The sequence below is a fragment of the Tetrahymena thermophila genome (genome assembly GCF_000189635.1).
Source record: "Tetrahymena thermophila SB210 genomic scaffold scf_8254577, whole genome shotgun sequence".
NCBI lineage: Eukaryota > Ciliophora > Oligohymenophorea > Hymenostomatida > Tetrahymenidae > Tetrahymena > Tetrahymena thermophila.
Genome location: NW_002476348.1, coordinates 1 through 20,921, shown reverse-complemented (window position 1 = coordinate 20,921; position 20,921 = coordinate 1). Strand labels below are relative to the sequence as shown.

The following is a 20,921-nucleotide window of genomic DNA, read 5'->3' as shown; positions in this document are numbered from 1 at the left end:
ATTGATTGATTGATTTTTTTATGATCTGATTCTCATAAAAAGATTTAATCGATTTGACTTTTATTAATTTATTGATTGATTGATTGATTGAATGAATCACAGTAGTTTTCTTTTTTACTTCATTCTTTGTAACAAACACTGTGCTGCTCTCCTATCTTTAATTATTATAATTCATATTTAATTTTTGAATACTCCATTCATTTTTTATTAAACTCTTAAATGAATTAATTCATTTTGTTTAAACTAATTTATTTCATCAAGAAAAGAAAAATTGATTAATGTTAATTGAAAATTTTTAATATAAAAGAACCTAATTTGGTATGAGTAAACTTAAAACCAATCAAATATTTGATCATCTAAAAATAATTTACTAGATAGCAAATATTTTATGATATTATGATGCTATTAAATAAGATGACTAAAGAAAAAATTTGATTAATAATTTATTCTGATTAATTTCATAATTTTTTAATAATAAAAAAATTAATTAGATTTTTATGATCGCTTGGTCTACGGTTTTTAGGCCAGTAGAAAAAATAAAAATAAATCATTCATTATTAGATATGTTCAAAATCAAAACATTGTTTTTAAAACAAAAATCATAGCATACTTAAAATTAAATATTCAAAAATCAACATTTACTATAAATGAACTTTAAATATTTTAATTTTAAAAAAATTAAATATAGCTTATTTTATAGATAAACTCTATTTTTACTAAAATTTAACAATTTTATTTGACTTTCAAAAGCAAAAACATTAAATTTAATTTATATTTACTGATATTGGTCAACTATAGGAATTTCCATTAAAATTTATTTTTTAAACTATTTAATTTTTTAATTCTTAAAAAATAGAATATTGATAATTCAATAATTCACTAAATTTGTCAAGAATTAATTTATGTTAATAAATAAAATATTGAGAAAACAATAAATAATTTTGTTTTAAATAAAACTTAAGATAAATATTTCATATTTTTAGAAAAACGTATCACTTTTTTCAATTTTTACCTAATTTTATTTCTTGCAGAAACCATTAACTCGTAAATAATTTAAATGATGAATTGCAGGGAAAAATTAAATATAAAATATTCATGATATCTCAAAATTAATTACAAGTATAAAATAATCCTATAAACTCAAATTAAAAATTGATTTGTATAAGTAGGTATATATTAAGATAAGATTTTTAAAAGCCATGAAAATATAATAAATGCATAATTAATATTAGTAAAAAAAATCTATGAATTTACAAAAATATAGTAAATGAATAATAAATATAAGTAAATAAATAAATAAAAATACGTTTTTTAAAGGAGGGAGATTATTAATCATTTGATCAAAGAAAAAGTTCAAAAATTTTGCTAAGTTTCTAAAAAAATTTTAAAAATTATTTAAACTAAACTAATATTTTATTTAAGAATCGATTATATGAAATAACTATTCGAATAAAAACAAAATATTAATTCATCCAATTATGTTTATTTGAAAATTATTTTTTTTTGTTGCATAAATTAAAGAAATAATAATAAGTATTTGTGTAATTAAATCAAGATTTTAAAAGAAAAATCTTTTTTTAATATAGATAGATTGATGAAAAAGAAAGAAAAGTGCTACTTTGTTTATATTTAAAGATCTACATAATTAACTTGACAGAAAAACAATGACTTAAACATAAAATAAAAAGATTGAATTTAGTTAGAATCGATATAGATCAACAAAAGAGCAAAAAAAGACTTGATATAATCAAAAATTATTAGTTTTAATAAATTTTCAAAAAAGTCTTCGATAAATCAAGAAAATAATAAAATAAATAAATAGAGTTGATTTTAGCAAATAGCAGCTAACTAGATACATGAATATAGGAAAGGAAATATTATACTGCATTAATAGGTGCATAATTCTTTTATACCTCTCTGTTTATATCTATCCATCCCAAGAATCTAAGCTAAGAGCTAGATGTGGGAGAATGAGAGAAATGGCAATTTCGATTATGTCTATTTGTTATTGTTTTGCAGGTATAAATGTTTTGTTTATATTATACTATATATACCTAATAGTTTATAGCCAGTAAGCATCATTTGAAGTATAATTAATTATTAAGCTAGATTTTTAAGATGTCTTTATGTTTTTCATGCTAAGTATCAATATGATAATCTTAAATTTTGTTTATGATAGTGGTTGTGGAGAGTTTTCAGATAGGATGATGAATGTACTTACTATTTATTGGATCATTATTTTAATTAGTGCATTATTCGGATATTTTATTTACAAAAAGGTATTCTAGAGAATTGAATATTAGTTAAATAATGTAGATTAGCAGCCAAACAACAATAATATAAACTAGCCATTAATAAACAATTAAAATAACAATAATAACTTAAACAATAACAACAACAATAGCAATAATAATGCTAATAACAATAACAATAATATTAATAATAACAACAACAACAATAATAATAACAATAACATTAATAACCCAAATAATAGAAATGATATAGAATTAGTACTTATGGATTTGTGATAAAATTAAATTGATGAACTATTCATCAATAAATTTAAAAAACTGATAATAATAATTTTAATCAATCTTCCCTAAAAATAAATAACCTAAGAATATTTAACAAACAAGTAGTCTATAAATTAAATTATTTTAAATTAAGTAAATGTATAAATTTAAATAGATTTTGCTTGATTTTTTAAAAATTTTGGAAAAAACCGAATATCTATTTAAAGATTTATTCGATTGCTATTCACAGCAGAATAAGTCATATTTAAAATGTCTCTCTTAATAAACTGTATTTAAAACTCTATTTTAATAATTAATTTTTCAATTTATAAAACTAATTAAGTTAGTATTTTATCTCTAAAATATGGAACCCTTATATCCATCCTAAATATCTTGAATTTTCTTGTAATTATTATATTTTTTTATTTATTAATATGGGTAAAATCATATATTTTATTTATTTATTTGCATTTATTCCTAATAATTGTATAAATTTAACAAAATTAAAATGAGTATTTTTAAATATTAATTTAGATTCTAATATATTTAAATAATTTCTATTTTTTGGATCAACTAATTTGATTGGAAATAATTAATTCATTTGCTTTTGATAATAAGTAAAACCTATGATAATATTTTTATTTATTGTAAAAATGTTTAAACAATATAAAAATTTTTAATATTGTTGATTAATTAAATTAAATTAATAATAACTTCATTTAAGCTTTTCTGCAAACTTATCTAAATTAATTTTAAGTTTACTTGAATAGGTTCACTCAAAGAAGTAAGTAAGTATTATTTTATATCTAAAATATTGAACTTTTATCTATCCTAAATATTTTATATTTTCTTATTCTTTTTATCTGATAACCTGAATAAAATAATTTTTAATTAATTTGCATTTATTTCAAAAAATTTGATAAATTTAACAAAATTAAAATAAGTATTTTAAATTTTAAACTAAGATTCTAAAATAAATATTTACAATTTTTTGAATTGAAATAATTTGATTGCAAATAATTTATTTGCTATTAAAAATTAATAAAACCAAAAAATACTTCTGAATAAAATAATTTTTAATTAATTTGCATCTATTTCAAAAGATTGATTTGATAAATTTAACAAAATTAAAATGAGTATTTTAAATTTTAAGCTAAGATATTAATATATTTAGTTTAACTTTTTTGATTAAAGTAATTTGATTGGAAATAATTTATTTGTTTTTAAAAACTAATATATCTAAAAATTAATATTTTATTTATTATAAATATTATACATTTAAATGTAAAACATAAATTTTTATAAAACATTTTCATATACTGAATCAAATACTTTAATCATTTTTCATTTAAGCTTTTCTGCTAATTTATCAAGGTTATTTTTTAAGTTTACTTGATTAGCTCCTTTCCAAGTTGCAGATATTTCACCTTCATGAAGGGTGATGAAGGTGGGGAGAGATTAAATGCCAAATTATTGGGCAACCTCCTTGTTTTTTTCTGTATTTACAGAAATAAATTTGATATTTGGGTATTCTTCACTATATTAAGCAAATATTGGCTTGATTACTTAACAAGGTCCACACCAATCAGCGTTAAAGTCGATAATCACTGCTTTTTGTCCCTCTACCTTAGTAAAGTAATCCATTAAATCAGTTGCTTCTTCAACTTTCTTCATATCAACTGGTTAGTTATTATTCAACTAAGTAAATTTATTGAGGATATCTGTATTATTTATACCATTAGGGAAAATAGGTGCCTATTGCTATTATTATTATTATTGTTAATTATTTCCAAACATTTATTGAGGATTATTAACACCTTCAAACTAAGCTGGGAATAGTGCTGATTAACCACTTGCATTTACAACGGATTATTGCATTTGATCAACAAGAGGTTTTATCATTTGACCCATAGGAGTATTTAATACTTCATCAGGTAAACCTGTTATATACTCAGGAATATGTTATCCTGTTAGGAAATGAGTACATTCATCAGTAAAGTTGTTGCAATTATTTTTAAATAAGTCATATTTATCCATAGTAAATCTATCTGAAATATCTCTCAAAAACTCTGTAAAGACTTCTTCAGGAACTTCAGTCTCTCCAACATCTATTTACTAAACTGGTGTTCCGTAAGGTGTCTATTTTGGTAAGCCAGAGCAGATGCCTCCACCAAAATAAAATTCCTTACCGTAAACAACACAACCAGTGTGCCAAATTCCATCAATTTGTTTCTAAAGGAACATGGGAGAGAAAACTCTAGCCATACCTCCAGATAAATCATACAAATTAACTACTACCCTATGCTTTTGTTCAGCCATTTAAAAACTTATTTTATTTTATTGCTTTTATTTTTTAATATTTTGGTGAAATCTGAATAAATTTAAGAAAATTTAAAAACCTTTTCTCTTTTTTTACTAATTCTTAACAATTTAAATAAAAATTATGTTTATCGTTGATGCTTTTCAAATACTCAATTTAGAGTCAGTCTATCTAAATAATCTATTCTTTTGATATCGTAATTCGATTCTTTCCTTTTACATCTCTTCTAAATCTATTGTGTTCCTTTAAATAAAAAAACTTTTAGTTTTATTAATATAGTTATTTATTTATTTATACTAGCAAATCCATCTCCCTCCTTCCTATTATTTATTAATATTTATAATTACTGAAGAACAAAATTTTGAAAATTTTTTATTTATTTATGAATTAATTTACTTTTATATTTTACATAAAAATCTTGATTGATTGATATATTTATTAAATTGGATTATATAAAATAAATTGTCTTATTTGCGTAAATTTTAAGAATATGGGTAACACCAAATCTAATTCTAAGAATTGTTAAGGATAAGAAAATTTTAAAGAAGAAAAGATTGATGCCAGTAGCCAAGTTTAGAATATAAATTCAAATAATGAAAAAAGTTAGTATTTTTATATAAGCTATGGTTTATAATTTTTAATATAGTATTTAGATAACGTTCAAAATGATATTAAAGTTAATGTTGATTCATCAGATTTGTAATGCATTTCTTACTTACATGATAAAATCAGCAATTTGACTAACTAAATTACTTCTTTAAGCTTCAAAAATACATTACAAACAAAAGATTTATTCCCAATTGATAACATTTTATCCATTTTTTAACAATTTAGTAAAAAAAATAAACTGAATTAACTAAGCGTTCGATTTGAATTTTTGTATCTAAAACAGTAACATTTTGAAAAGCTAATAGAATACATTAAAAATTTAACATAGCTAAGCTATTTAGATTTGCGATTAAACAATGATTTACTTGATTTACCTACTTTTAACTTTTTAAAATATTAACCCTTATGTTTAACAAATAAACAAAATTTAAAATAGCTTGAACTTTTGATAAGTTTCAAAAATGTAAAAATAAATAAGTATGATTTTGAAATGTATTTAGAAGCATTTAGCTAGTTGGTTAGTATTGAGCATTGCAATATTACAATAGAAAATACAGTGTATTCTGATGTAATCTTGGACATTATATATTCTCTAATTTAGCATTAAAATTTATAAACTCTACTAATTGATGTTTTACAATTTGATGTTAAAACTGATTTAAGCTAATTAGAAACTAAAAATTTTTTAAAGTATGAAAACAACAAGCAACATATTTCTAAATCAAATCTTAAAAGCTTGATAATTACAAAATTAAGAGACAACAATTCACATGTTATTTTTTCTCTTGCATCAAATTTATTATAGCTTGAAACATTAAACGTAACATTTATACCTACAATCGATCAATATTCAAAAATAAGAAAAATTTAAGAATTCTCTTCAAATAAAAAGCAACTAGAAAATTTAATTATTTAATTTGAAAATAAAATGTCTAAAGAATCGTTGTATGATTTAGCTAGTTATTTAAATTCATTCTAAGCAAATTGCTTTAAGCTTTCAACACATAAAATAAGTAATTACGACTATAATGATAAAAATAATACTTATTAAATAGAAAAATTTTTATTAAGTGCGTGCTGGAATGAAATTGAAATAGAAATTGATCATATCTTCTTGCAAACCATAAAGCAATATAAGACTCAAAAACATGTAATGATAGCTTAATATATCATCTTTCAAAAATTTTAGAAAGAATACATGATATGTAATCCTTAAATCATTTTCTTAGATTTGTATATGAATTGAATTTGCTTAAATAAATAATAAACTAAGTTCTCCAATTCTTATTTAAATAATCTTGAAAAAAATACACCTAATAAATTAACTCATATTAAACATAATTCTAAAATTAAGTATAAATTAATTAATGTTTGATAGTATTTATTCTAGTATATTTACAATTATTATAATCCTTTTAGTTGGTTTAAGTTAATTTTATTGCAGTAAGTAAACAAATCTATTTAATATTCATTTATCTTTTTATTTATAAATCTATGATGAAACAAACCCTGTTAGTATAGTAAATACAAGATTAAAATTTAAATAATTTCTTTTTTTAAAAACTATCTAAATAAATTTAAAAATATTTTATTATTTATTTAGTTTTATGAAAAATTAATTGAATTTTATTTTATTTTTTAATTTTCTGTATTTCTTTTTTCTTTAGATAAAATATTATTTAAAAAATGTTTATTTATTCTACAAAAATATTATGAATCTGTTATTTTCTATAAATTTTAATATCAGAAATTGACAACAAATAAACAAACAAAATACCAATAAATATAAAAGTAAAATATATCTTAATAAAAACAATAAATTGATTAATAATATCATAATAAACATTTTTCTCTTTCAACAATTTTTAAGTAATTTGCTACAAGGTAATTTGTATATAAATTTATTGGTTTTAATTCAAAAATAGTATATGTAATTCTTTAATCAGTATAGTCTACGATAATGTTCATTTATGCCAGCATATATTTATCTTCTCAAATTAGTATTTTCTTTTGGAACTAATTCTTATAAGCAGTAAAGAGTAAGATTAAGTTTATTCATATTTTAATCATGGCATTTATCTTAACTTTTAGCCATCAATTTAATACTTTCTTGCACTCCTAAAATACTTTTTTCCACTCTTAAAATACTTTTTTCCACTCTTAAAATACTATTTTCCACTCTTAAAATACTATTTTGTAAACCTTACATATCATTATGAAAATTATTTTTCATATCTATTAGTACATTCAAAATAGCAATAAGAATATCTCTCTAATTATTTTCAGAAGAATCTCTTTCATCAATAGATTTTTTTGATTTCAGATTTTTTCGATGATTAGATTCTAACTCTATAGAAGTAGAACTTTTAGTTTAAGAATTTCTTTTGCGTTAGTTTATGATCTTTTGTTATTAATTCTTTTGATCTAATGATTTTAATTCATAGATTTATGTGTAAGAATTCTAATTCCCATACTATCCTCTGTTGTTTGTCTTCGGTAAATTTATAGAGTTTTTAGAAACATATTTTTAATTCATTTATCTATTATCATCTTGACCTATTATTTAACTTTAAAACTAAGTTAAGCTCTTGTTCTGTTTATTACTTGCCTGGTTTTTTTATTAGCGTTATTAATGACACATTTACTTCCCTTATCTTTATGAGTCTTGGTTATTTGAAGGAATATTTGATAGAATCATTTCTTAGTATGAGTTCATCTGGTCAAATTACTTCTACAAGATTTTATATTCTAATAATTGCGGATTATCTTTTCTTTTTTAATATTTTTGATTAATAATAAATATTATCAAAATACTAATTTGAAATAGAAGTATTTAATATCAAAATTAAATTGGCGAATAATTAAAATCTTGTTAAATCTTATAGTAAAATAATAAAATATCTAATAAATCAATTATCTACAAAATTTTAATTTATAAAAAAAATATTATAATTGTAATTTACCTTTTAATTTATTTTTGTAAGCTATCGAATTGTGATTTTTGTATATATGAGCGATTATTAAACATCTTTTTTCAAAATAAAATTTATTTGTAAGTTTATGGATAATAAATACTAAATTTTAAATACTTATCCAGCTGCATTCTTGTTAAAATTATTTAGCCTACTCAAATTCTTTTCTGTGTCATATTCAAAATTAACTGAATATTCATCTATCTATATAACAAATCTAATTAAACATTTTGCATTCATAATAAATTTTACTTATTCTATTGAATTGGATAATAGAACATATTCAAAACTTTCTTTTTAGCTATTTCTAATTCAAATGAATGAATAAAAAAAAAATTTAATATATACAAATAAATTTACGCTGAGTAATTTTATATTTCTATGTTTGTTGAGCACAAACTAATAGATTTGCTGGTATTCATTTATTATTTTGCTCTTATAGATAGTTAGTTATCTTTTTATTTGCAATTTTGTTTTTCAAATATTGTTTTGTTTTTTTTCAGAAAATTTATTATTTATTTAAATATTATTTATATATTCGGATGTTGGTTGAGTTTAAATATTTGAAAAAAGAAATTGATTGATATTTAAATCAATTTGATGAAAAAGTTGTTTTATTCTTTTTTAAATTTGTTAAATAATTTATTGTTTATAATTTTTTTGTATAAAAACATCATAAAATTTTTGTATATTGAATAATCAATAAATTAAAAGGTAAATAAATATATATTACTTTTTGTTAAAATAAACCAAATTAATTTATTTAGTAAATTTTTTATGATAAATATAATGAAAGCAATTAAAAAATAATTCAAAGTTTAGCTGAATTTGAAAATAAGATATAAACTAAACAAAAAATGTTTATTAAATTAAGCTCTAAGTAATAATTTTATGTAAAAATGTATTTATGATTTAAAAATCTACTGCTCATTTTTTTTAAGTACTATAAGGATATATGAATTTATTTATTCAATTTATAAATTCTAATTAATTTTTGTACCAACCCCTTTTAATTAGTTTTTAAAATCAATCTTAATAAAAAACAAAAAAAAAGCACTAAAGCTATTAATTAATATATTGCGAAACAATTATTCATTTTTTAGTAAAAGCTAATAATCAAAAGTATTTTTTCAAACTCTATTTTAATTATTCATGAAAAAGCTTTATCAAATAAATAAAATAACAATATAAGTAGATTAATCATCAAAAGTATTAAATTAATATCAATTAGATCAATTTTTAGAGAGGTATTGAATTTATAAAATAAAGAATTTCATTAAAGTTTTTTTTAATTACTGCAATTAAATATCTAAGGTTCATAAATCATAAAATCATAAGACTTTATTTTAAATCTATTTGATATTAGATCATAATTATCTACAAGTAATTAAATTATAACCATAAATTTCACCTTTAGATCCAATTATATATGTTTATTTTTAAAATTAATCTCATAAAAATAAAGGAAGTAAATGAATTTTAAAATAATTATTAATCTAAATTTTTCAAAAATTGTTTTTTAATAGAAATAAATGACTTTATTAAAATTAAATTTTATTTATTTTAACAATATTTATACAGTTTTTATTTAAATAATTTAATAGTTTCTAGATTCATAAATTCTTTTAGGGTTCATTCAAATTATATTAATTTATATTGAAAAACATATTAATAAAGATTATATTTTAAGTCTTTTAAATTATTGTAATTAAAAATTTAAGCAATCTATCTATCTAACCTAAATAAACTTTATTAGAAAAAAGGATATTTAAAATACAAGAAGAGACTCACTCACTCAACTCCTGTATTATTTATTTTAGCATTTCTTAAAATATAATTTCATTTATCTAATTAATTAGTTATTTTATTTAATTTTGTTTATATTAAATTGAAAATTTACATTAATTAAATATTCAATACTGTTTGTGACAGGATAGTTTAATAATAATAAATTAATAAAAAAATATATACTTATTTCAAATTTATTTTTAAAAGATTCAATTTATAAGTTTTAACTTATTTATTTATTAACTTATTTATTTATTTATTTATTTAATTTTAGCTGTAAATTTTTTATTTGTTTTATGAATTATTTTAAATTAAAAAAATTTAGTCAATTTTGTAAATCAATTGAGATTTTATACTTATTAATAATTTTTTAAATTAAAAAAATAAATTGTTTTTGAAATTCTATCTCTTAGATATATATAATAAAATATTATCACTTTAAAATGTACTTGACTGAATTTCTTGCTTGTGTTTCTCTAAATAAATTTCCGAATATTGTATATAAATTTTTTATTTTAAAAAATGTTGAGTGTGGAATATGAAAAATAAATTAGACATTCATTTAGTGGATATCCAGCCTATTCCAAATATAATTTAATATTTATATAATTTGTTAATTCTAAATAGTTTTTTTTTTAAAAGTAATAGAAATTAGACTTTATGTTTTATAGATAAAAGCTTACATGTTTTGATAAAGGATTTAGTAAAAAGATAATAAACTAAAGGTTTTCTCATAACACAAATAAATTTATCAGAAACATAATTTAAATTAATTTACCTGAATGATTAGATTGATAAGTATCTAAATCAATCAGAATTTTTTATCAAAATTAGTCAACCAATAGATTTATTATTAATTGATCCTATCCTTTATTTGAAAAGAATATTTAGTAGAGAGTAAAATGTAAAAAGAAAATAGTGGGGTTTATTCAAATTAGCTTTAAGCTGGAGTTTTTAATTCCCCACACACGAAGATTGACTTAGTTTTTAAAATAATTTTAATAGGACAGCAAAATGTAGGCAAATCTTCCATTTTAAATTAGTACGTAGATAGAGAATTTGCAGAACATTATATGTCAACAATAGGTGTAGATTTTAGATTAAAAACAATTAAAACAAGTTCTGGTAAAATAGTGAAGCTACAAATTTGGGATACTGCTGGATAAGAAAGATTTGCAGCTTTGACTAATTCACATTATAAAGGAGCGCATTCTTGCATTTGTGTCTATGATATAACTAATCCTAAGAGCTTAGCATCAGCAGAATAATATTTATAGACAACAATTAACCAACATGGGATAGATTCAGATTTAATTTATCTGATAGGCAACAAATCAGATTTAGAAGATTAAAGGAAGATTAGCGAAAAAGAAGGAAAAGATTTAAGTTATAAATACGGAGTAAATTTCTTAGAAACAAGTGCAAAAAATTACTTAAATATAGAAGAGCTTTTTGATTAGATGGTTGAGCACTTAGTGAGTCTAATTACTAACCCTCAAATACCAAAAAAACTTTCATAGTTAAATAATGTCAAAATAACTAGCAAAGATATTATGATTAAATAGTAAGAAGGTAATAATGAAGTTTAAAAGAAAGGCTGCTGTTGAATAAAAAGGATAAAAAAATAAACTGAAAATGCTTTTAAAAATAAAATTTAATAAAAAATAAAGAATAAAATGAATATTATATTATATTATCAACTCTATATTAAAATAAAATAAAATAAATCATAGGCCTAACTAACTAAAGCTTTTATTAACTATCTAAAAATACATTTTAAGCTAAATTCTCTAAAATTAATTTTGTATTTGAAGACTATTTAAAAACTTTTCCTTCCTTCATACTTTTAATATCTGTTGATAACAAAAAAAAAATAATTAAAAACTTTATTACCAAATTAATTCGCGTAAGCAAATAGCCAGATATATGTAAATAGGTGTGTTATCTTTTTTTTGTTTTGTTTTGTAAAATTATTTATTTACTTTTCTATTTCAAAAACATCAATCTAAATTAAACATTCAAAATTATTTTTAGCTTAGTAATTACTTTAAATAAAAATAATAGTATTTCATTCAATCTAAAATTGGTTTTAAATTGAAAAATTTTCTTCTAAATTCATTAAAAACTTGTAAAATTAGCTTTCATGAAGTAATATTTTAATATTAAATTCAATTAGTTATCCTATTACTAAGATCTTTTTGTTACACTTTAACTAATTTTTATTGTAATATTTACAAATATTTTTTAATTTTGTTTACATTTCAAAAATAAATTAAGAATTGAAATAAATTTAGCTTTCTGATTAGTATAGATAAGCCTAAATGCAATAATTTAAACAGTAATATTTATTTTTGTTGATATTTAAAAAGCCAAAATAATTAGTTTATAAAAGATTTAATTTGTGGAATAGATATACAAAATTATTCAAAAGAGCGAAAATTGTTTGCAATTAATTGAAAAGTTTGTAGAACTAATCTATCTTGTTAGTTTACGTATTTTTATTAAGTCATAGTAACAAAATACTTTTGCTAAATAGCTCATATTAAGATAACATATTATAAATAAATTTGGCACATTAAATGTAATTTGAAAATAGTGCTTAATTAAGTGTGTTTGCTTTGTTTGATTGTAAATATTTCTAAGGATAAAGTTTATTAAAGATAGTAAAAGTAGTGAGTTAATGAATGAATGCATCGATGGATGAATATACAAGGATTTACAAATTTTAAATATAAATTTCTTATTTTATTTTATTGTATTGTATTGGATTAATTGAAATGATTAATTTGAAGGGACTAAATTATTTATTTATTAAGATTTTGTTTAAAAATTAAGTAAAAATTTTTTGCTTATCATTAGAAGAACTTTATTTGGATAGAATTTATTAAATTAAAATGAAGATGATCTCTTAAATTAATTTTCTGTCTGTATTACTAATTTTATATCTTTTTTTTTTGTAAAATAGACATCATAAAATAGCCTAAATTTTTAGTGTAATATGCTTGCCCATTTTCTTAGTATGTTTCTATCTAAATGTAAATTAAAGAGTAAAGGTCCATTTAAGCAAATTTAAAAATGATTGTTTTATCAAGTATATATTAATTATTTATTAGTAGTTTGCACGTTAGTTTGTTATTGTAATTTTAATTTTAGTTGAAATACATCTTTTATTGAAAGCTTTGCTTACACTTTAATACTCAATGTGGTTTTGGTTTACTTCGATTCTAATTAATTGAATAGTAGAATAGAAAGAATATCTTTTTATTTTTTTGGAAATTAATTAAAATTAGTATTTATTAATTTATTTATTTATTGACTTATTTATATTATATTTTAATTAATTAATTAGTTTAGATTGTAATGTCATTTTGATTGAATATTTATTTGATTTATTTATATATTAGAGTCAATTTAATTTTTTATTCATCTAAATTAAATAGTTTTTGTTGTTGTTTTTGATCGATTTAATTTAATGATTGATCTTCGTTTTGCAAGGGAAGTCAGATTCGTTCAGTGATTCGACATTTTCTTACTCATTTTAAGTATTGTAAAAACTTGTTGTGTTTTGATGCTTTTCTTCCTCTTCGTCTTCATTTTCTAAATGTTCTTCTATTCTCTCATTAGAAATATCACACATTATTGGATTTTATTTCAGTGGCAGATAATTTGTAGGATTTTTTTTATCAAAAGAAGATATTTTGATTTATTCTTCCTTGCCCTCTTCATTCTTTTTTTTTAAATTTTAAGAGTTTTCATTAAGAATACCATTATTTGATTTGCACAGAGAATCTCGCTTTGTTTCATCTTCTCTAGCGACTCTGCTGCTTTGGTCTCCATCTTCAGAAAGATTTGAAGACATTTGCGAATTCTACTTACTATATGTAATATTTTTGTTTTTATTTGGAAGACCAGGAGTAATATCTTGAAACTCTGCATTAAGTTACTAGCTTAGCCTTATAAATTTATTGTTAAAACTAGAAAGGTCTTTCTCATTCTAATGCTTTGCCCACCATTTATTCATAGGAATGTACGAATGGCTTTTCTAATGTAATTAAAAATATTGGATAATTTAGTATGCTTCTACTAGCACTTCGAGAGTATAAACAGAGAGTTCCATATTAGATTATCTAACTGGAACTCCTGTATTACTGCTTGTGATATTAATAAGTCTCTTCTATGTTTTCAATAACTATTAAATTCCTCTATCTAGAAGTAAGTATGATTGATGAATGAATTACATTACCATTTCACGATGCTCAGGTAAAACTATTTCCGATAATTTATTTTTTTTGTTAATAATTGAGTTGTAAATATCTCTTACTAAATCTAAGACTTAATCATTATTTGAAAATTCAAAGTGTTGCAAAACTCTGTTCATTTTCTCGCCTTGCTGTAAAATACTATTTAATTCCTCAGATGTCAAGCTTTGATAGTAAGATTCAGTTTGCATTTTAATAATATTTCTTATTTCTGAAGTTGTTTTTTTCTTTTCTCTTGATCTAGGAGACAAATTGCTTCTATTTGTCCTAGTAGGAGAGTTTTCTTAAGTAAAGCTAGTATTATTACTTTACAATTAACTACTGTTATATACACCAGCACTCTTAGTATCTTATTATGGACTGTTATTGTGTGCAAAGTTTTATTTTAAGATATGTTAATCGTGATATTTTTTTTCAGGTGAAGGTATATTAATAGTGCTTATAAGACGATTACTAAACCCAATATTTTCTTCTTAGAGAGTTCTTATTTCGCTTTAAAAGTAATTTGAAGATTCTAGCTCTTCGATTTCTTCTAAATTATTATATTGTTATATTGATTTAATCATGTTTTTCCCATTTATTGCTCCTTCGTGTTACTGCATATTGATGAATGAAGAAGACGTTACAATAGAATTAGTATTGTTATCAGTTGTACTAATAATACTTTGTTTGTGTTAAGACTCTTTTGATATTCCATTTTGATTTTTTAAAAATTCTTTCCCAAAAAAGGCTTAATTATGCATACCATTTAAAGATAAACTTTTGGGAGAATCCTACTTATTAGTACAATTTCCCATTAATAAATATTTCAGATGTAATTAAGAGCGATGTAATTTAATGAAGAGGAAAGCTGTTTGAAAAAACAAATTTATTTATTTTCTTTTTCTTTACACTAGAGAACAAACAAATGAATTTTTTTCTTTGTTTTTCGTCTTATTCTTGTTAATTAATTTTTTTGAAATCAAAAATTTTTATGAAGTAAAAACTTCATTAATTTATTTAATAATGTTATAAAAAATTTAGTATTGCAAAATCTAATTTTATTAATTTATTTAATTACTTTGTTGCGTTTTATCTATTGTGAATGAAACATTTACTTATATTTAAGATTTGCTATGATATATATATAGATATTACTATGAGTCAGGGATTGATTTAATTAATTCCTATTATACCCATCTCATCTGTTTACAATTTTTTTTTATCTCATGTAAGCACCCTCAATTACTAGAAACCCACCCATATGATATTAGTAATGATTAATATATCATTAGCTAATCTTATGCCATTCTCTAAAATTTTTAATTAATTAATCATCTTGATTACATTCATTTAATTTTGTTAACATTTATTTATTTTTTTCTTATTAAATTCTTCAATTTGCGCCCCATTTTCATTTTGGTGAAATTTTAATGTAAGATAAAAATTTTCTATTGATAAACTTTATTAACAATCTTTTTATACTATTTAATCCTTGATAAATTTATTCCTCCTCCATAAACAAAATTCTTCATATTTGATTACATTTATCTAATATTGCTTTATCTTTACTCAACTAAAACAACTAAATGCATTTAAGCAAATATTTTATAACCTTTACTTTATTTAGAATTGAAATTTATTTAGTTTACAGTGCTTGCCTTTTTGAGCTCGTAAATTTTTCAAATAGTATTTTTAATCTAGACCTATTAGTGAATAACAATAGCTTATTTAAATACCAGATCGATTCAACTGATTGATTATCACAAAAAGGGTTATTAATTTAAATATAAAATTCAAGGCTCTTAATTGTAATATATCGATTCTCCCAAAAAAAAAAAAAACAAACCAAGTAATTGTGTAAAGATTAAAAATATTAAATATGTGTTTGATATCATAAATAAAAAAATTGATTGATTGATTTATGGAAACTATAGAGAGCTTTACTAGTTGTTTTTTAAGTTAAATACATTTACATTTTTTAAATTAATTGAGCTTTAACGCAAATTTTTTTTTACTTCTCTGATTAAAATTCTTTAAATTTTTGATGATATTATTTTAATTGCATTATTTTGCTTAAAAATTTTTTTACAATATTCTACAATCTGATGCTTGATCGGATCCACAGGTATTGTTTGAAAACTAATTAGGAGGTTTAGATTTTATAAAAAACAATATATCCAGTAAAAGAAATTGTTAGATGTTATATTTTATCATTACCCACCTTTAGTAATTTAACTAATTTCATCAAAAATATTTATTTATCAATCAGAATTTGTAAATTAGATTAAACAAAATAAAATAATGTTATATTAATTATCATGAATTCTGTATTTTTTAATCAGACTAATCAATTAATTTTTATGATTTTTACACCATTCTTCTGTAATAAACCTTAACGTATATCTTTTATTATCAAATTATTTAACAATAATGAATTTATATTTTTAACTAATTTTATTGAATTTAATCACTCACTCATTAACTCAATCGCTCACTAATTCTTATTTGAAATGTTTCAAATTAATTATTTGGAATTATCTCAGAAAGTTATTTCTTATCTTTTGAACTATTTATAAAATCTGCTAATTGATTTCTGTAAATTTTTTGAATTGAAGAATAAAAGTATAAGCTCTATGAAGCTTACTTATATTCTAATGTATCAAAGCACCTTTTTTATTAAGAATGCTTGAATATATCTTTTTTATGCTAAATTTCCAATAATAATTTAATTTTTAAATATAAAATTAAATTTTAAAATGAACCAATTATTATAAGACTAAAAAAAAATATATTAGTTTTTATTATTTAAATAAACTTGTAATAGATTTATTTTATAACTAGGGTTAACTTCTTAGTCTCTAATATCTATAAAGGAGCTTAAAAGAACTTTAAAATGATCTAAGAACAGTAAAAAATATAGGAATTTATAGATTTTTTATAGTAAAGAGTATAAAATATAGAAATTAAGCCATTAAAATATTTAATAACTTAATCAATGTAATCTTATAATTTTTTAATCAAAAAATTTCAAGATTTATTGCTAAGTATATAGATAGATTATTTTAGGAATATAATCATCAAGTTAATTAAATATGCTTTTTTAGAAAAAAGTATAAAAGAAATATCATTAAATATCAAATAATAATTAAAGCCATTTCAAGATTCAATATAATTAAATATATTTACTTAATATAAACACTGCATTGATTAATTCCAAAATAAATAAATGAATTAATGTAATGTAATGCAGTATATTTTTATTCTTAATTTATTAATTTTTTATTTATATCTTTCATATTATTCTAAGCTTTATATAATCAATCATACATATTTTGTAGTTGTTATGATTCTTATTTTTTTTAATTCTATGCTATATTTTAAATAATGTTTTTTTGTTCAGATATGAACAGACATATTTATAAGGTGTAAATATTTCTAAAATTTCACATAAGGCTAATAAAAAAATAGTAATTAAAAGCCACTTTATAGAGTTTCTGCTAGTCTTGTTCTTAAACTGAATAACCCTCTTAAGATCTTATACATTTATATCTAGATTTTAGTAAAAAATGTAATTTAAGATAAAAAATAAAATAATACTTTATTATATTTGGGGGGGGTCACAGCAGGTACCCATTCATTTTTGAATGGAATTTTTTCATTCAAAAATGAATGAAAAAATATAAAACAAAAAATCTCATTTATTTTTGAATGAAAAATTTCTATTCAAAAATGAATGGGTCCCTGCTGTGACCCCCCCCCCCCCCCCCTTATATTTTTATTTTTAAAGATTATTTTGATGAATAATAATTTTAAAGTTAAATAACTTAATGATTTTATTTATTTGTGATAAAAAATTTCTTTCTTTTTCATCAAATAAATAGTTTTTGACTTTTTGTTTTATTAATTCAAATAATATTTGAAATATTAAACTGAATAGAATACATTAAAATACATACCTATTGTTCTACTAGATATGATTGACATAAAGCAAAACAAAAAGCCATTCATAAGATAATTTGATAATTATGATAAGATTTATGGATAAAGAAATCATAGAAATTACTCCTGTCTTTAACCCACTCTTTATAGAGAAAATATAACTAAAGTTGATTATGTAATGCTTTTAGTTTAGTTTGACTTTAATTCATAATATTTATTTACATTATTCACAATATCTTAGGATTCTGAAAAATTGTATGATAAAAATTTAATACAGAAATACCTGCCACCTCAGGAAGAAAAATAAGTTCCCTAATAGAGTTATAGTGAATTGTTAGAGCTTATGATTAAAAATAATGCCTTAATTGAATAAGAAAAACAATAAAAATATTTAAAATAGTACATAATTATTTTAGATTATTACAAAAAGTTAAAATTATTTCTAAAATAAAATAGAGTTTAATAGAAAAGAAAAGAAGTAAAGATCACTAAAAAGAAATCATAGAAGCCAAATTACATCGTTATGTTTGAAACATTTAATAAAGTAATATTTAAACCATTATACACTCTTAAAAATCATTAATTATTGAAACTAATAGGCTGTTAAAAAATAAATAAATAAATAATCAGATATTATTTGTTAAAATCTATCTAAAAATCTTTAAATTAATTATCTAAAAATTTAAACTAAAATGAATTATTTATTTATTGAACGAACATATTTTATTCTTTAAAATACTAAATTAATTTTAAAAATGTACAATAGTGCAATCATTAAATCGAAACAAATTGTAAAGCCTGTTCAGATATTAAATTTAGTTCAAAAACAATTAGAAATAAGAGTGCAGCACCTGCAACTAGGCAAACAGATTTAGTCAAAACTTTACTTTAAAATAAAATGAAAGGAAAATTATGAATAAAATCTTACTTTACTTTATTACTTATATTATTAAACTAAAATTATATCGTCATCATTTTTATTATAAATATATTTAGAATTCTCTCCTCAATCAATTAATATTTTTAAATCACATTAACAGAATTTATTATTTTTTCTAACTTAATGTTTTAAACATATATTATTAACAAAAAGTTAAGTTTAAAATTTCATTTTATTTATTTGGTTAATTGAGTTGCAATATTTGTTTTTAATTATTCACATTTTAAAATTTAAGATTTGTTGAATTTTCTAAAATATTTTTTGCTGTTTGTTTGTAGTTTTAAGATTTTAGTAAAATAGGTAAAAGCATAATTTTAGTAAATTATTTGATGATTTAAAAGGTGATTATATCATTCATTACTCGTATTATGTTGCTTTTTACTTAAATTTACCATATAAAATTCATTAAATTTAACATAACATGATATTTAATATGTTTAAGAAAAACAAGTAATTATTTATAAAAATCTAACTAAGCAAGTATTAAGATTTTCTGAGATTAAAAATAATAAAAATATATTAAATCTAAAAAATAAATTAGGTTATTTATTAAATAAAATGGATAATAAACAAAACCAACATAAGCTTATATTAGCTATTGAAAGTTAAGATTATGAAGAATGGGTTGCTTCAATTTAAAAAGAATTAGATAACTAATTTGAAATAGTTGTATTGAGACCTAATCCTGAAGAAAAAAATACTGTTTTACAAAAAATGAAAGTCTATGAAGAATTAGCAAAGCAAACTAGTGCAGATCTAAACAAAAATCTTGGTATTATTGTATGCGGATCAGGATTAGAAGCTTCTATCGCTTTGAATAAATATAAAGGAATTAGAGCAGGTTTAGTTTCAACTTATTACTTAGCAGTTATGACAAGAATGCATAACAATGCTAACATTATGATTATTGGAACAGATCATACTGGTAAAAAAGCAGGATTACAATTTGTTCTACCTTTCCTTACTAATAATTTAGAGGTAGGTCCTGGTAAATTCCATGCTACAAGAGTTGATAAGCTTACTAATATTGAAAATCATTAATAAACTACATGTTGAAATTAAATCAAATGAAATTAAGTTTATCTGTTTTGTTTATGTTATTATAAAATAAATTGTTTTTATTTGATTTTTGATAGATTTTAATAAACATAATTATGAATGGAAAAAGATATTTAATCATCATTTTAGCGAATTTATTTAATATTAATTATCAAAGAATGATAAATAAAAATGTTAATATTATTTATTTTTAGGATATTGGTTTTTTTTAAATTCATTAATTATTAAACATATCGGGTTGGGGTTGGGGTTGGGGTTGGGGTTGGGGTTGGGGTTGGGGTTGGGGTTGGGGTTGGGGTTGGGGTTGGGGTTGGGGTTGGGGTTGGGGTTGGGGTTGGGGTTGGGGTTGGGGTTGGGGTTGGGGTTGGGGTTGGGGTTGGGGTTGGGGTTGGGGTTGGGGTTGGGGTTGGGGTTGGGGTTGGGGTTGGGGTTGGGGTTGGGGTTGGGGTTGGGGTTGGGGTTGGGGTTGGGGTTGGGGTTGGGGTTGGGGTTGGGGTTGGGGTTGGGGTTGGGGTTGGGGTTGGGGTTGGGGTTGGGGTT

At 21.1% G+C, this 20,921-nt stretch overlaps 8 protein-coding genes across 8 annotated transcripts; 5 read left to right on the top strand and 3 right to left on the bottom strand. All coding sequences in view use genetic code 6, as the record gives it.

The window, feature by feature from the left end:
* Window positions 1–2,150: 2,150 nt before the first annotated feature.
* On the top strand, window positions 2,151–2,528 carry TTHERM_00664020 (hypothetical protein; the record flags this gene model as incomplete). Its single annotated transcript, XM_001020168.2, has 2 exons — window positions 2,151–2,213; window positions 2,280–2,528. The coding sequence occupies 2 exons, from the start codon at window positions 2,151–2,153 to the stop codon at window positions 2,526–2,528; spliced, it is 312 nt and encodes a 103-aa protein (XP_001020168.2).
* Window positions 2,529–3,857: 1,329 nt separating this feature from the next.
* Window positions 3,858–4,832, bottom strand: TTHERM_00664030 (thioredoxin domain protein; the record flags this gene model as incomplete). The annotated part of the gene is made up of 1 exon (XM_001020169.3): window positions 3,858–4,832. One exon carries the CDS (start codon window positions 4,830–4,832, stop codon window positions 3,858–3,860), a length of 975 nt encoding a protein of 324 aa, XP_001020169.3.
* A 491-nt stretch (window positions 4,833–5,323) lies between these two features.
* Window positions 5,324–5,802, top strand: TTHERM_00664040 (hypothetical protein; the record flags this gene model as incomplete). Its single annotated transcript, XM_001020170.2, has 3 exons — window positions 5,324–5,435; window positions 5,487–5,666; window positions 5,771–5,802. 3 exons carry the CDS (start codon window positions 5,324–5,326, stop codon window positions 5,800–5,802), a joined length of 324 nt encoding a protein of 107 aa, XP_001020170.2.
* A 1,582-nt stretch (window positions 5,803–7,384) lies between these two features.
* TTHERM_00664050 (hypothetical protein) lies at window positions 7,385–8,836 on the bottom strand (the record flags this gene model as incomplete). The annotated part of the gene is made up of 5 exons (XM_001020171.3): window positions 7,385–8,213; window positions 8,406–8,470; window positions 8,532–8,618; window positions 8,667–8,721; window positions 8,775–8,836. 5 exons carry the CDS (start codon window positions 8,834–8,836, stop codon window positions 7,385–7,387), a joined length of 1,098 nt encoding a protein of 365 aa, XP_001020171.2.
* Window positions 8,837–11,104: 2,268 nt separating this feature from the next.
* Window positions 11,105–11,809, top strand: TTHERM_00664060 (small guanosine triphosphatase family (GTPase)-like Ras family protein; the record flags this gene model as incomplete). The annotated part of the gene is made up of 1 exon (XM_001020172.3): window positions 11,105–11,809. One exon carries the CDS (start codon window positions 11,105–11,107, stop codon window positions 11,807–11,809), a length of 705 nt encoding a protein of 234 aa, XP_001020172.1.
* A 1,799-nt stretch (window positions 11,810–13,608) lies between these two features.
* TTHERM_00664070 (hypothetical protein) lies at window positions 13,609–15,393 on the bottom strand (the record flags this gene model as incomplete). Its single annotated transcript, XM_001020173.2, has 1 exon — window positions 13,609–15,393. The coding sequence occupies exon 1, from the start codon at window positions 15,256–15,258 to the stop codon at window positions 13,609–13,611; it is 1,650 nt and encodes a 549-aa protein (XP_001020173.1). The 5' UTR covers window positions 15,259–15,393.
* Window positions 15,394–18,335: 2,942 nt separating this feature from the next.
* On the top strand, window positions 18,336–19,298 carry TTHERM_000664069 (hypothetical protein; the record flags this gene model as incomplete). The annotated part of the gene is made up of 4 exons (XM_012798598.1): window positions 18,336–18,557; window positions 18,624–18,781; window positions 18,839–18,926; window positions 19,149–19,298. The coding sequence occupies exons 1-4, from the start codon at window positions 18,417–18,419 to the stop codon at window positions 19,296–19,298; spliced, it is 537 nt and encodes a 178-aa protein (XP_012654052.1). The 5' UTR covers window positions 18,336–18,416.
* A 582-nt stretch (window positions 19,299–19,880) lies between these two features.
* TTHERM_000664068 (ribose/galactose isomerase) lies at window positions 19,881–20,378 on the top strand (the record flags this gene model as incomplete). Its single annotated transcript, XM_012798597.1, has 1 exon — window positions 19,881–20,378. One exon carries the CDS (start codon window positions 19,881–19,883, stop codon window positions 20,376–20,378), a length of 498 nt encoding a protein of 165 aa, XP_012654051.1.
* Between the last annotated feature and the right edge of the window lie 543 nt (window positions 20,379–20,921).